Source organism: Musa acuminata, chromosome BXJ1-6 (assembly GCF_036884655.1).
Source record: "Musa acuminata AAA Group cultivar baxijiao chromosome BXJ1-6, Cavendish_Baxijiao_AAA, whole genome shotgun sequence".
Classification (NCBI taxonomy): Eukaryota; Viridiplantae; Streptophyta; class Magnoliopsida; order Zingiberales; family Musaceae; genus Musa; species Musa acuminata.
In genome coordinates, this window is record NC_088332.1 from 9313872 (window position 1) to 9329194 (window position 15323).

Sequence of the window (15323 nt, forward strand, 5' to 3'; positions counted from 1 at the left end):
CAGGCGTAGGCAGGGCCACAGATGAATATGATCAAGCAGAGCTTAGATATGGTACCGTGGAAAGTGTTGTTTGAAGGTGACAACAAGTCATAATCACTATACGACTGTACCTTTTCCAGCTACCAAAACAAATGAGTTCCATTATAACTTTATACAGGCACACATCAACTTGATTCAAGTTACATCTAACAGGGATTGTCATGTCAACCAGCAAAGATGGATGCTTCAACACAATGTTGAGCTATGTTCATAGAAGTTGACAAACAAATGAAGATGAAACATTGAATTACTGTACAACCAACACAATGTCAACTCTGGAAGAAACAGTATTTCTGGTTGTTCTTGAATGTCCATGTTGTGTTACTAAAGCCAAGTGTGCAATTTGTTTCTCACAACATGTTTCCAGAAGTTAAATATGTTAATCCAACCATTTGAAATCAGCTTTGTATAACTTCATGGCACCAGAGTTTCACTTTACTCTGCAGCTGACAGCGTGGAGTAAACTCAAGGATGGTTTCAGCTTTCCTGCAGTCCAAAATTTTCAATGGCTATTAGAGCACTGAAATATCTTGGTCGCCATAGCACGAATGTGCATCACAAAAAGGAAACAGCAAAATGGACCGATCCACTTGGTTACATCAGTCAGAGGAGAAAGCAAGTTTTTGCCCAATATTTACATCACATAAACACCTAGCTACATCTTGCATTACATATGCATCTCTAGACAGACTGATTGAAATTGATGCAAACTCAAGTGACGAACTCAACTAAAGAACAAAGAGAGGGTCCACTGATTCTTAATGCGCACATATCTTCATCATCACCTAGAAGAAGAAGAAAATAAAAGTGAATTTCAAGATTACTGGATGACAACATTGTGAGAATCATGAAACTAGTTGTTTGATGGAAAGTTGAGAGGATATTGCTATGTTACATATTATATCCACAACTTTTAGGATGTTTTTCAGCTTACCAGACAAGTTCTAGTTCCAATATCTACCATCATCATCAAAGATCATGAAACTGCCGTTCATCCAGGACCTTGATTCTCTTTCGACATCCATCTCATCAAAGGTCACATGCCTATCGCTCTTTGAGGGGTTTGATTCCTTTTCAGCATCCATCTTATTAGCCCCGGTTCTTGACTCCTTTTCGACCTCCATCTCATCAGAGGACACATGTTTGTTGCTCTTTGATGACTTCGATATCTTTTTAGCATCCAACTTGCTGAATCTAACATAGCTCTTCCAAGACTTGGATTCCCTTTCAGCCTCACCCATGTCAAAAGTTACATGCTTGTTGCTCTTCTTGGACTTTGATGCGCCTCGAGCCTTCGAAACAGAGAAAGAAAAGAAAAGAGTTACTGATGAATTTCAGTGGCCTCGGGAAGATTTAGAGGCATATTAAATTACTTGAGAACAGAGTGAAAAAAGTTGGTGCCTATGCCATTTGATGCTTGCTGGTACTAGTCAAGAGAAAGAAGCAAATGATGAAGTTTGAGGTGGGACAAACCCCAGTTTTGTGCAATACATGTTAGCAATGGCAAAATACAGATTCTTCTGCATAAGAGAAGCCCCAATGAAAAGTTTAAACAAAAATCCAAAATCGGAAGTGGGTTAGAAATTCCTATAGGAAGTCTGAACTTATTCAGAATTGTGTATATTACGAAAAGAAAAAGGACAAATTCCTGAAGGCAGCAAGAGTTGCAACATTTTCGAGGTTGAAATGATGGGGATTTCAACCAAAAAGGATTGAGATATTAGAGTGACTTTGGATTTTAGGTACCTTGTTGATAAGCTTTTCAAATGCTTCTGGTCCATTTTCTTCAATAAATTTCTCTGCAGCTGATAGAACATCATCTGGTTTACTGAAGATACCTTTCTTCTGTGGGACATACCAAATGTTAACTGTCCGTTGATTTAAAACCAGTGGCCTGACGAAATGCTCATAGACATATGCAGCACCATTGAAGTACGGTAAAACTAGCCAGCAGTTGAAAATCAACTTTGCAAAAGGCCAAAATGGAAGCCTACAACAAAACCATAATATTGCAGCTGAAATTTAGTATGTATGGGTCAAGAAAGCTAGGTTCATTTGATTTACGATTTTTTACAATTATTACCATAAACCATATCATGCAAAGGAAAGCCAGAAATTTATAAATGGTAAAGGCCACAACATAAAAAGGAAAGAACATAAAGAGAACCCATGTGTGGTTTTATTTAGAAGCCTAAAACTCATTCACCAGTCAACAATTTAGAAAATTTCTGAGCCAGCAAGTCTTCCATCCAAAAGGGGGAAAGAGTGTTATTCAGTTAGTGAAAATATGTATAGCATTAAATAGAAGAAAAACAGTGATCATAAGTTCCTAGATCTACTCATAAAATCAGCTAAAAAGTTAAATTAATAGATCTAAATACAAAAAGGAGATATTTAGCAACCCTACTATCTCACACCCTACTGTCATTTTTTTTTTCGCACCCTACGATCTTGAATACATTAATCCATGTCCAAAAACTGAGGCATGGTCAAATAATTAGGAAAGATGCTGCATGAAGAGAAAGTAGAGTTCAGTAAGCTGTGAAACAATACCTTTTAAGGACCTAAACGGATCAAGTTTGTTCTAATGTTAAACAAGGAGTAAGCACAACATGCATAAATATTATTGTTTTACGCAATATGAATATGTTATCATGCATTATCTTGGGCCTGCATACTTGTCGAAAACTATGACTAGCAACTAAATTGCTCAATCGACCACATGCATATACGAATTTGAGATAAGACATGAAGATTATTGTAGCTTGATTGACCCAAGAAGCTGAACAGATTAGAATTTGAAAACAGCTTATCACGGGTCAAGCCACAAATACTTTTTGGTATTAAGAAAATAAAGCATTAGGGAGATAGGGCAATAAAGAAAAATCAATTTCAACCAGAAAATCATGCCAGGCTACTTTAGAAGAGTAATTACCATTCAATAACTTTTGCAAATGTTAGCTCAAAGAGCGTAAGCAAGGAATACAACACCCAAAAAGTAAGCCACTGCTGATCGTCAACAGGTGACTTACTTTCTATGGCCTTCACTGAAGCATACCTGTCAAAACCAAAAATTTAAACGCATGCTCATCAAATTAATCTCTAAAACGACAAATTCTTCTCTCTTTCACTTGGTAGTTCACAATGGTACTTACAATGGGTATACAAGTGTAACTAACGGCCTGCATAAAATACAAAAGAAATGTGTCAGAGTAATAGAACTAAGACACGAGGAACACTTTTCCTAGAAATCTACTGGTAAATGTTCTAACTAAGTAACAAAATTCCTATTGAAAACAGTATAAACAGTTATTGATGTTGATTATCCTCAAGTACTAAGAAAATAGAACATTCAGCCACATCCAACAATGGAATGCCATAACACAGATTCTATCTCCTAACATGTCATCAGATTTGAATTTATCTCAATATTGTTTGCAATTAATCTATTATACTGCTTATGGCTTCAAGCCACAAATACCAACTGCAAGTTTTCCCCCATTTTCATCTCAGGCCAAATCTGAACAATTTGAACATTGTTCCGTATGCAACAACCTCATTTTCATGCTTTGAAGCCAATCTCAAGAAGTTGTATCCATATCACAAAGATAATATAGAAAAAAAAAAGGATTCAGAGTTCAAAGTGACACCAGATATTACTTATAGTTACTGATAATTTCTGGAAGGAAAAACACCAGATTGGCGAAAAAAAGAGTCACAGTTGCATTAAAATGATTTAACATTACAAATCAGTTCAATTAGCACAAAGCAGTAAATTAAAGGCCAAAAATGATTCATATAGAGAGAAGTGAAATGGAGCCAAAATAAATCATCATAATTCTGTAGCTTATGATAAACTGGACAAAGTGGGTTAATCAAGAACAATATACAAAATAAAGGAGGAACACGATACAATGCTTGCATAAGATATCGTTCCCCACAAAAAGAGAGCAAAACCTCTCTTCTTTTGTCGCCAACAAGGCCTTGTCCTAGTAATTGTTTTCCTCTTCAACATAGAAAAGTGCTATTTTTCGATACTTGGGGAAATGGCGCCCAAGTACTTGTGACCAGGGTAAGTCTTATCTCTAAGAAAAAGGGAAAGAAAAATCTTGACAAGCCCCTTAAGATGCTCATGTACGTAAAAGAAAAATCGTCATTTTGCCAAAAACATGATCTTTGAATCAAAATAGAGCAACTGAGATCCTAAGGTATCGGAATCCATAAAGCTCCTAAAAGGGCGACGCAAAAAATCACTGGCTCTTGAAGACATTACCAGAAAGAAAGCACTAACTTTTTTCACCCAAGGATTGTTCGTGAGCGTCATTACTTATTTTTCTTGGTTGATTCTGAAGCATGTCAAAAAAATTTCTGATAATTGGTAAAGAAGCTAGCAAGCAATAGACTAACCGACCTAATCACAGTAAAAATTTACAGAAGGGAAGAAGGAGACGGTGGTGACGAGATGTAACAACAAAAATTGGGAACGTAAATGGCGATGGAGGGGCATAATCTTGGGAAAGGAATACATACCCAGCAAGAACATCAAAGTTTCGAGCCACAACCCTAAGAAAGGCTCCCGAACCCATGCGTTCCTTCTTTTCTATCCCTCGCACTCGCTGACTTCGTTTCTCCGTTGATCGAGCTCCCGAAGCGCGTGGGAAGCAAATCTCCGTCCCTATCCAGCACCCCCAAAACCGATATTAAGCCACTGAGAAACCAGTCTCTCTAAGGAGATGTGTCCTGTTCGGGCACTGCAGAAGCCTCCGCCAATCAAAATAAAGAAAAATCGAGGTTCGTAATTTTAGTCCGTATGAATGTACCTAACTTTAATTGGTACGATATTGAAATACCGATTATATCCCTAAAATAAATTAAAAATCATCTAAAAATATTTTAAAAATAAAAAAAGTTAGAAATAAATAAATATATATATATATATTCTAATTTTAATAAAAATAATATAAATTAGGAAAGAATAGTAATGAATCGCTCTTATGTTAATATTAAATTATCTATTAAAAAATATTTAAATTATTATATCAATTTTTATATAATTTAAACTTTAACACCGAAATCAATCAATAAATATATTTGTATTTATGTATAACATGACATGACTCTACGAGTAGTAAATGGAATAACATGACTCCACGAGTAATAATATCAATATAATATATTTGTTAGGCTCAATCCTAAAATTGATCTCATAATATAGTATATTAATATGGCATAGTGCATCAATGTGACAATAGTCATAAGTTAATCGTTATGAATCACACGTGTCTGAAGCGGTTCCTAAGACGATCGTAAATATGACATGTATTAGTGTGGAGCATAGTGAATGTCAAAACTTTTACTTTCGCTACTAATCTAATGTTTTATATCATACTGTTTCTTGGAAAAGTATGATCAACTATCATCGTACTATTGTTGGCCATAAAATTCTCCATAATACGATGGTTATGAATACAATGAGCTTCGCTCTGTGTCTACGTCGTATAGGCTCTGTCGCATCTACTGAAAATCATCCATTGATATTCTCTTCCCCTTCTATGCATAAACTTGACCAATACCTCATCAAGTTCCATGATATGAATCTTGGATGGTATGTATAAAATACTATTCGATACAGATCGATAATGATTGAAACTAACCATTACTGTCCGATACAAGTTGATAATGGTTGAATTTTGACCGTTACCATCCAATACAAACCCTGTATTGCCTGATATGGGGTCAAAACATTAGTGTTGCTTAGTAATCAACGATCCATGTGTTAAGAAGTTCTTGAATCGGTATGTACCACTTGTAACGAGCAGTATGCATCGATAACGCACTCCATGAGAGAAACCATTATAGTGCTGGACTACAAGCTATGTAAAGGAAATTTATGAGAACCATCCATTCGAATATTTTTTGTCATCTAAATCATTTGTTTGATTCGAATAAAAAGATAACTATCACGATCAATTCGAGAGGGGTGAATTGGAAGTGCTAATTATAGATTATCCCTTATAATTAGTTAAACTTTAGCATTTCGATCATTATACTTTCAAAAATTACATTATGATCTATATACTTATGAAAGTAAAACATTTAATCTCGTTTCTCCTCGTATCCTCGATTTTACTGACGAAAATATCACATATGTTTAATGATAAATCGAAGTGAGACAAAGTTAACATATGTTCAATGATAATGAATCGAGAGAACGAGGAAAAACGAGATTAATATTTTACTTTTATAAATATAGAAATCCTAATATAACTTATAGAAATTCTAATATAACTTTTGAAAAATATAAGTACTAATATACTAAGGGTACTGGCGCCGTATTGAAACGAACGATTATGAATGAACGCTTAATTGGTGCCGACTTGCTCACGGGTCATGTAGTGGTTGGGTCTTGAGGTACGGTGTGATAAACGTGGTTCCATCGGACCAGATGACGATGAACCCAAATCGAATAAATCGGACGGACATCAGATCAAACCGGATTTGTTTTGGGAAGACAAATCAATCGGCTAGCCAGCATTTGTTGCCGCGATCACACCAATTTGCATGGATTCCATTGCCAATAAATTGGTCATCCTACCACAAGCAGTAGCCACAAATTCCAAGCATTTCATCACATTTCTTGGATAAAAGAGAAAAAAATAAATAAAAGTATGGAAATAATACCTCTGGCATGGTAATATTCTGATGAAGGGCAATCTACTACCTTATAAAGGACTTAATTATTCCCCACTTACAAAGAAATATTGATAGATTGATTACCCTGATAAGAACAAGAGTAGCACATCACAAATACCTTGGAAATTACCAAACTGCTCTCTATAAAAGGGAGGGAAAAAAGGAAGGAAAAAAAGGGGACACATGCTATCTCCTCTTTCTATATATATCAATCAATTAATATCTGCGGCCACTCCTAGTTGGTAGCATGGATATGGATGATCAAATACGTCCACAGTCAGTAGCCTGCCGAAGAGGATGTCCAGACACAAGATGCACTGATCCTACTGCAACCATTTGTAAGCAAACCCAGGTGATTAATTTAGCTGTCATCCCCTTCGCCATCTTCATCACCTCCCGATTCATCCTCGCCATCAAGGTCGGTTCCCTTCTGGCAAATAGATCAAAAACTCGATGGTTTAGTGGCGATCAATATATATACATGGCTCCTTCACATCAACTCTATTTAAAATTTACACAAGCAAAGAAGCAATACATGATCTATCATGTGTTTCATTATGCAACATTGTATTCTGGGCTTCCTTCAGTATCATATGAGGTATCGGAATATATTTTTCTTCAGCACTTTTCTTATAACTGATTGAAAATGTGCTTTGTTAGCTTCATAACAACTACCGTTTGAAGAGACTATGGGCTTGACAAAATGTAAGATGACAGAATTCAGAAGGGCTCTTCACAGCAGGAAAGAGGATCAAACATGGTTGGACATAAGTTGGTTCACAGGAAAGAGAACTACCTCATCATCATATTCGTCTCCACCAAAATCTTCCTCATCAGCTTCCTGCACCACCAAGCCCAAAATACAGATCGATTTAGTCGTTGCATTGTTAAGAAAAAGGAATAGCTAAAGAATGTTAAAAGCAATACAACACAGCATAAAAGAATAAAATTCAAGGGGAAAGACCCACATTGTTAAAGTACTTCAAAGGATTGGGCCAAAAGTCTTCCTTTATTATCTCAGCCATCTGCATGTTTAACAAGTTACAGACTATGTTGCTTTGTGCAAACAGACACACACACATGGAGAGATGAATCACAAAGAACCAAATCATCTTCAAGACATGGCTTCTAAAAATTATTTTTAATTTAACATAAGCAAATTAATGATAATTTGTCAAATGCACCCTTAAAAAACTCACCTCATCAGAGAGCCCTTCTGAGAGATTTTTCTGTTGAGCCTCACTGAACCAGGCAAAGAAACTGCCACAGGAGAGATTATATATTAGCATTAATAAGTAAATATTAAATATGCAAAGCTACTAATGACTAGAACATAAGAGCAATAATCTAATAAACCCACATGGGTAACTATAATTAAATGTTTGATTAGGTAGTGACTGGACCATAAAAGAATAAATAAATAAACATAAGAAAACCATTTATCAAAATCACATGCTTAAAGTAATCAATCTTGATATGGCTGTGGTACCACCAAGTAAATCAGCTAATCAGTAATCATGAATGCTCCTGTTAAGTAGTTGTCTGAAATAAAGAGTTTGCTTGTTACTAAAAAGAAATAAAAATTAGCCAATGATTAAAAGAGGATAACAAAGGCAAATAACTAATCACCACAAATATGTTCTACAAGATGTTCAAATTAAAACATGCCAAATAACTGGGAAAAGAAGACTTTGAAACCAAACCATGAAAACAGATTACTTGATGTAGGTTACTTATAAGATCAGAACACTGCAAAGAACTAAGAGATAATAAGATCACAAAGATTATGAATGCACCAAAATACATAGTATCACAGCACAAAAACCTAACCTTTCTTCAAGTAAAGGTCTCTTACCCCCTTCCTTTTTATGAACAACACCATTTGCAACATTCTTCAAAAAATGAGGGCAAATTGTAAGATGCAAAATTGGAAGCATTAAGCTTAAATAAGTAGCACAAAACAATTCTGAAAATTCCTACCATTCCCTCCTTCCACTTAATCGTGGTGCCAGTTATGTTAGTTGTTCCTTCGTCGAAGAACGAATATGTCTTTGTCAAGCATGTATCTTCAAAATATGGATTTGGGGAGAAGTTCTGGACATATAAAAGACCGACCATGCTAAGAATGATAATAATTACAATATCATAGGGAGCTCAATTGTTAGAGATAGAGCACAAAGACCAACAATGAAAAAGATCACTCACAAAGGTAATGGAGTAGCCTGATTTAACATCTTTAGAGTGTTCCACGTCTAAGGACACCAAGTATTTGAAGATCTGTAAGATGTTATAGAACTTGTCAACAAACATTGCAGAGGTCAAATAATAAAATGGTAAATATATACACAAAAGCTTTTCTATGAATTCCAATCAAAACTCATTAATAAAATGCAAATTAGATAATTGAAATTTCATTGCACCCAAATTATGAAAATTCTGTCAAGTTTAGTGACAAGTATTTTGACACCAACACCTGACCTTTTGGTCTTCCTCGTTTAGAAGATCACCAAGAACTGGATGGCTCAGAAACTGCAGGGATACCAAGATCAGGATAGTTAACCCAAAAGGTGATCTTTTAGATGCTAACAGATCTGATTCCCACGAAGAAAAACAAATGGAAAAAAAAGGAATAAATGCATAGCAGACCGCGGTTAACCAGAAATCTGGAATAGATTGAATAGTCTCAGTCCGCCTCTTGTAGATAGGTCTGCGTATCTCATTATATTTCTGTTCCACCTCCAAGACCTTCTCACTTGCCTCCTCATTCACCTATATGACGGAGAAATAAAAGAAATCAAGAACATACCAGAAGAAGAACTGATAAACTATAAAAGATACATACTCTCAGGAAAAGCTTCAATTTTAAGGAATCAAACTAGCTTGCCCAACAAAATTGGAAAAACCAAAAAAAAATTCAATGACTTCAACTAGACATACAGCTCCAAAAATTCTTAGGAACAGCAAAATATGACAAACAACCGATTTGCAACCTCAGTAACCAATAATTCATGACACTATGATTCTGCACGGGGCATTGTCCAAAACAACACCTGAATTAGAGACCAACATATTTTGTATATTCTTAGTCAGATACCACATTTTGGGTTTTTCCATACACAATGCTGATGAAAGGAGTTGAACGAACAAAGAACAGGTCTACATGTTTAACCAGTGGATAATACCCGAAAGCAGGATAAAATTTCTACAGTTGGAACTTCCAAAGAGATATATATAAGAACAAAATATGAGTTACGCAAACTTTCATCAAGCAATTGGGATTGACATCGTTCATAACAATCTTACCAGACTAAAATCACAAATTGCACTACCATATGAAAGAATTAACATCAAAAATAAATGCTCGAGTACATAAAATCACAATGTTGTGATCTCACTCGCATAAAAGCAACCGCAAAGTTAAACACATATCTTATTCATGATAGACATTATAACAAAATGATATTCAAAAATTAAAACTCTCCAATAATGAATTATGACGTCCACAATCAAGAAGCATGAGTTCCGAGATTTCCAGCGATCTTACGCTAACACCAGATAATTAAGCGCAAAGCGAATGTATATACGTATCAAAACCATGCCCACAACAAAGCAATTCAACTAGGAAACGAGATGACAAAGAAAAATAAATGAGCACAAATTGGAGAGTCATTACCGTCTCGATCTCGTCTTGGATCTCCTGAAGCTTCTCAATGGATAGCACAAGCTCGCCGTCGATGTGATCGGGAGCCTCATCCTCCACCTTCGTCTTCTTCGCCTTGTCCGCCACCATCTTCACCGCTCTCCAAATGTCTCAACGGCCACCGAAAACCCTAACCCTAATTCCCAACCCGCCGAAGCAATCGCGACAGAGGGCGCGCGCGCGAGAGAGAGGGAGGGTTTTAGCGACCGACGGTGATCAAATGTAAAGAGAAACCGGCCATGCGGCTTTCTTAAAGCTAAGATCTCGTAACCTCACGTAAGATCACCTCCGTCGCATCCTTCCACGTGGCGGAGGATGCACAGAAGATTCAGGAGACGGGCTGTTGGAGGTGACCTTTACTGTGGTGAAGGTACTCGGAATATAGCGGGTGCGGATGTTAGATATCAAAGATCCGATCAGGTTGGGTGGGCGGGGCCTCACGGCATCACCCACCGCGGTCGCTTTCATCGATCGGGCTACCCCCACCGTCCGATCATTTATTTTCGCGAATCCCGATGGATGGCAGTGCGGCACCGCGGAGGTCGACTAAAGTGAGAGACACGTCACAGCTATCGCAAGGCTCGTACCCGCGATGCCCGCACATGATCTGAAACCTGGTAAATCATTTTCTTTTCTTTTCTTTTTTTTAGAAAGGATGGGTGATAAAAGTGGAATTTTTTGAGCCCATCCCTTATAATAATATATTGTCATTTTTTTATTAATTAAATTAATTAATATTTTTAATGAGATTTTAAATTCTTAAATTTTGATAAGAGGATTTAATATATCATCATAAAATTAATATTTAAGATGAAAAAATATATCGAATAAAATCTTAAACCCTGAACGTTGGGTAAATGAGTATGGTATATGACTTTTAAAAAAAATAACATGATTTCAAATTATGTAAACATATTTTGTTACATCACATTGTAATCACAGTAGCATATCCCAATCTCTCATTTCTAAAATAAAGAATAATAAATAATTTACTAAAATACCTAATCATACGATTTTGTTGGATGATGCCCCGTGTTACTTTTTTTAACTCTTTTTATTTAATATATCAAAAATATATCTAAAATTAGGTTAATCATTTTTATTAAACCATATGACTTAATTCAAACCAATCGATGCGAGGGATACTTTATTCCAATTATGATCATGGTCCGAGTCAAATAGATTCGAGTTGGATCAAAAAAACAAATGATTTATATGAGTGTTACATCGAATCAATGTAATCGATAGCGACCAACGCTCCTCTCATCCTCTGTTTCTCTATAACGATGGTGATATGATGATGAAGTCCTTCTCTTTAGTATTTTGTGTTAGTGATGACTTCATCTCCTCTCCTATTGTGAGCAATAACGTCTTCGTCGTAATAATGTCTTCGTCAACATCACCATTATCACAACCCGAGCTCGATAGATTAATTGGCTCATTAACTTCATTTGATCTAAATCATTAGTCAAGATGCTTAAACTGAAATTGATAATAGTACACTCAATAGACCCCTATAAGTCAATATTAATCTTGTCGATACAAGATTAATTGAGATGTTACAAAGAAATTTATGATATTTATATATTATTCACTAATTATTGATATTTATATTTTTAATATCATGTATGTGTTTTGTTAATTTTTGGTGAAACAAGGGGAGATCGATTATTTAAAACTAATTCAGGATTTTTATTGGTGAATTTTGTATTGTTAAGATATTAAGATCTTGGATTAGTAAGCTTAGTGGAGGTATTCGGGAGAAGCATGATTATATTTGTAATATCTTTTTTAATTATTATTGATAGTTTTTTATGTTTATGATGAGGTTTGAGTTGATTAATACTTATTTTTAGTTACATGTGTAAAATTATAAATATAGTTATCTCTTGAAAGAAGTAATATTTCTCAAATCTTGTTTTAGTATTTACATAATTATCTTAAAGGGTTTATAATTATTATCTTAATAGATGAAATTGGATAAACACCCGCTGCATATTTTGTCAAGTGAAAATAATTTGTAGATTCTAAATAGTTAGAATAATCATCTTCTCTTACTTTTTTTTCCTATATTTTCTTAAACTTTAAATATAATATCTCCTATTTATAATATCATTTTTTATATAAATAGAACGATACCACTATGTAGATTTCTTCAACTTAGGGGTAAAAAAGTGGATCAAGTGACTACTACAGATAATATATATCATAACTTAATTATTTATATTAATTATTATTAAGTTATATCCAACTAATATATTTTTTCAAGTATAAAGTCAAAAATACCTAAATCAATTATTCCTCTATCTTCACCCCCTCATATATCATCCTTTTATTCACTTTCTTGGCTATCATATCAACCTCTCTATAATACATAGTTAATTATTATTACTATATTGACTAATTTAAGTGTTTTATCTGTGTATTAGTGATAGAAGTTGATGTCATATGATATATATTTTTGTTAAGTTATATCATCTTCGTATTATTAAGAGGGCATCTTTCTATCCTATTGAAGATATTTCTAATATTCATATATGTCGATCTGTTTTATATAGTATTTTATAATATTAGACAGAGAGATTTACTTTTACTTTTGATAGTATCCCAATTGAGTTTAACAAGAGTGATATTGCTCAAATTTTACGGATTCCTAATCATGTTTGAGACTTACTTGAGAAATACTAACTCAAAAAATTTTCACCAAAACAATGGAAACTCCTCAATAAATATCCTAATATGATTCTAATATATTTAGTATCACCTTTCTTTTTTTCAAAATTTTGGATGATTAATTATCTAAATAAAAAATTTATGTTTAAAATATATAATCGAGTATAACTCAAGTATAATACGAGTATAACTTAAAATTTTTTCCTAAATCTATCCAAACTTCTATATAACTATCCTACTATGATTCTAATATGTATAGTATCACTTTTCTTATTTTTTATGTTAGATTATCTTAAGGATTAAAATATTTAAAAAATATATTCTAGTTCTAGGTAATATTATCGTGTAGTCTGGGGTAGTACTATCACCATTAGGTAGTGTTATTCTGTAATTAAGTATAACGTAAGTGTAGCTTAAGTTAAATTTTTATGAAAGTGATCCAAACTTATCCACAACTACTATGACATGTTTATGAGATAATTAAAATTATTTTTCATAATTTTAGATATTTTAGAATTTTTAATAGAATTTGATAAATGGTGATCAGAATGTTAGATCAAAATTATATCCATGTCACAACTCGAGTATAACTCAAATAAAAAAAGATCATAACTAAATTAATACCAATTCAATTAAAACTTAAATACAAGGATTGCAACATCAATTGCAAAATAATAACTTTAGATTCAAAATTAACAAAAGTTTACATTATTTCGCAACACACTTAGTAAAAAATTATATATGTATACTTGTATAAATATAATATACATAAAAAATCACCTCTTATAGCAAAAAAAAAAAAAGACCAAAATTATACTATACAAAAAGATCAAAGATAATACGTTTTAGGAATCTTTCCATTGTCTCTCATTTCTATCATTATTTTCGTTTTTCTGATCTAATAATACCAAACTAGAATAATTCATTACATACTATATATTTTTTATTATTACAAACAATTTGATATTTTTTATTATTACAAACAATTTGATGGTGCTGGGCCAATGTAGGTGGCACTTCTAAGTACATTGCGAAGAATGATGTTGTGGCTTCAATGACACCGTAAATGCTTCACTAATATAATTAGTTAATCATGTAATAACTCAACGAGGGTACGTAAGCTAAATGGAGTTACAGTGACTAACCGTGCTTTACTAATATAATAGTTAGTCATGTAATAACTCAACAAGGGTACACAAGCTAAATGGGGTTACAATAACTAATCGCTTATCACTAAGGCTCTATAAAGCTTCGTCGACAATGAACGACGACTACTTGAATGACGACTAGGCTACAACTCTATTGGTTTGCCGATAATTTAGGCTCAACAACCGACCATAGAGACAATCAATGAGAAGGCGAACATCGTATTGGTGGGAAGGCGATGATAACCTCCTACCCTATTGGTGATACTAACGACAACATCTTGCCTCAATAATATTGACTACAACTATGGAGGCTCAACAGGAAGGCGAGACCAACCTTTTGTCTTGACAATGGTGACCATGATGATCGATGCTCATCGATACGATGATAACAAACCTCCTACCCCATCAACAAAGGCCATCTTAATTATCGAGGTGATTATGCTATAACTTTGTTACCTAACTGGTCATCAAGGTTCAACAAATGGCTTTGTCGATGGTGATGACCATAATAGCTATGCTGATCTTAGAGCTCAATACTCAATTAACGACTACAATGATGACAAACAATAGGAAGGCTCCCTCCTGCCTCATTGCATACGATGATCGTAACCCCCCTTCCTCTCCTCTCTGGCAATAGTTGAATGGGTACATAGAGAGGTGATTTGGGAAAAGAAAAGCATAATCTAGGTCCAGTTCAAGTCCAACAAACCAATTCAACCCACATAAACTAGAGTCAATCACGGTCAATGTTTATAGGATATCTTTTATGAATTTTATCAAGGGTATTTTAGTCCTAATATAAAAAAGACACCCCTAATAAAAAGCAAACATGGGGAGTCATCCAATAAAATCCCATAAATTATCCAAAAATAATTATGATATTTGGACCAATTTGAAGAAAAAAATTATATAAGTACTAATTGGCTATTTAATACTAGTATAAGTAGTGTTTTCACATGTAATCATAAATTCTATTTATGATGTTTTTTCTTCACCTATCTCTTATATATACATACATATATATATTCTTTGAAAATAATTTTCTTTTTGAACTTTTCTTGGAAGATATT

General features: G+C 34.1%; 2 protein-coding genes across 4 annotated transcripts; both read right to left on the bottom strand.

Annotated features, from left to right (window-relative positions):
• Positions 1-120: 120 nt before the first annotated feature.
• Positions 121-4796, bottom strand: LOC135582918 (HVA22-like protein a). Of its 3 annotated transcripts, XR_010514136.1 has the most exons (7): positions 4570-4781; positions 3195-3221; positions 2975-3097; positions 1786-2029; positions 974-1331; positions 769-824; positions 121-525 (listed from the first exon to the last, which is right to left on the bottom strand). XR_010514136.1 is itself a non-coding variant. In XM_065186913.1 (6 exons), the coding sequence occupies exons 1-5, from the start codon at positions 4623-4625 to the stop codon at positions 984-986; spliced, it is 798 nt and encodes a 265-aa protein (XP_065042985.1). In that variant the 5' UTR covers positions 4626-4782; the 3' UTR covers positions 121-525; positions 974-983. The 3 variants fall into 3 exon arrangements, 2 of the variants coding, with proteins under 2 accessions (XP_065042985.1, XP_065042984.1); XM_065186913.1 differs by lacking the exon at positions 769-824 and having other exon boundaries at positions 4570-4782; XM_065186912.1 differs by lacking the exon at positions 121-525 and having other exon boundaries at positions 552-824; positions 4570-4796.
• A 1885-nt stretch (positions 4797-6681) lies between these two features.
• Positions 6682-10647, bottom strand: LOC103987482 (NAP1-related protein 2). The gene is made up of 10 exons (XM_009405801.3): positions 10406-10647; positions 9379-9501; positions 9211-9261; positions 8938-9009; positions 8713-8826; positions 8563-8624; positions 7932-7992; positions 7701-7757; positions 7529-7573; positions 6682-7162 (listed from the first exon to the last, which is right to left on the bottom strand). The coding sequence occupies exons 1-10, from the start codon at positions 10520-10522 to the stop codon at positions 7094-7096; spliced, it is 771 nt and encodes a 256-aa protein (XP_009404076.2). The 5' UTR covers positions 10523-10647; the 3' UTR covers positions 6682-7093.
• Between the last annotated feature and the right edge of the window lie 4676 nt (positions 10648-15323).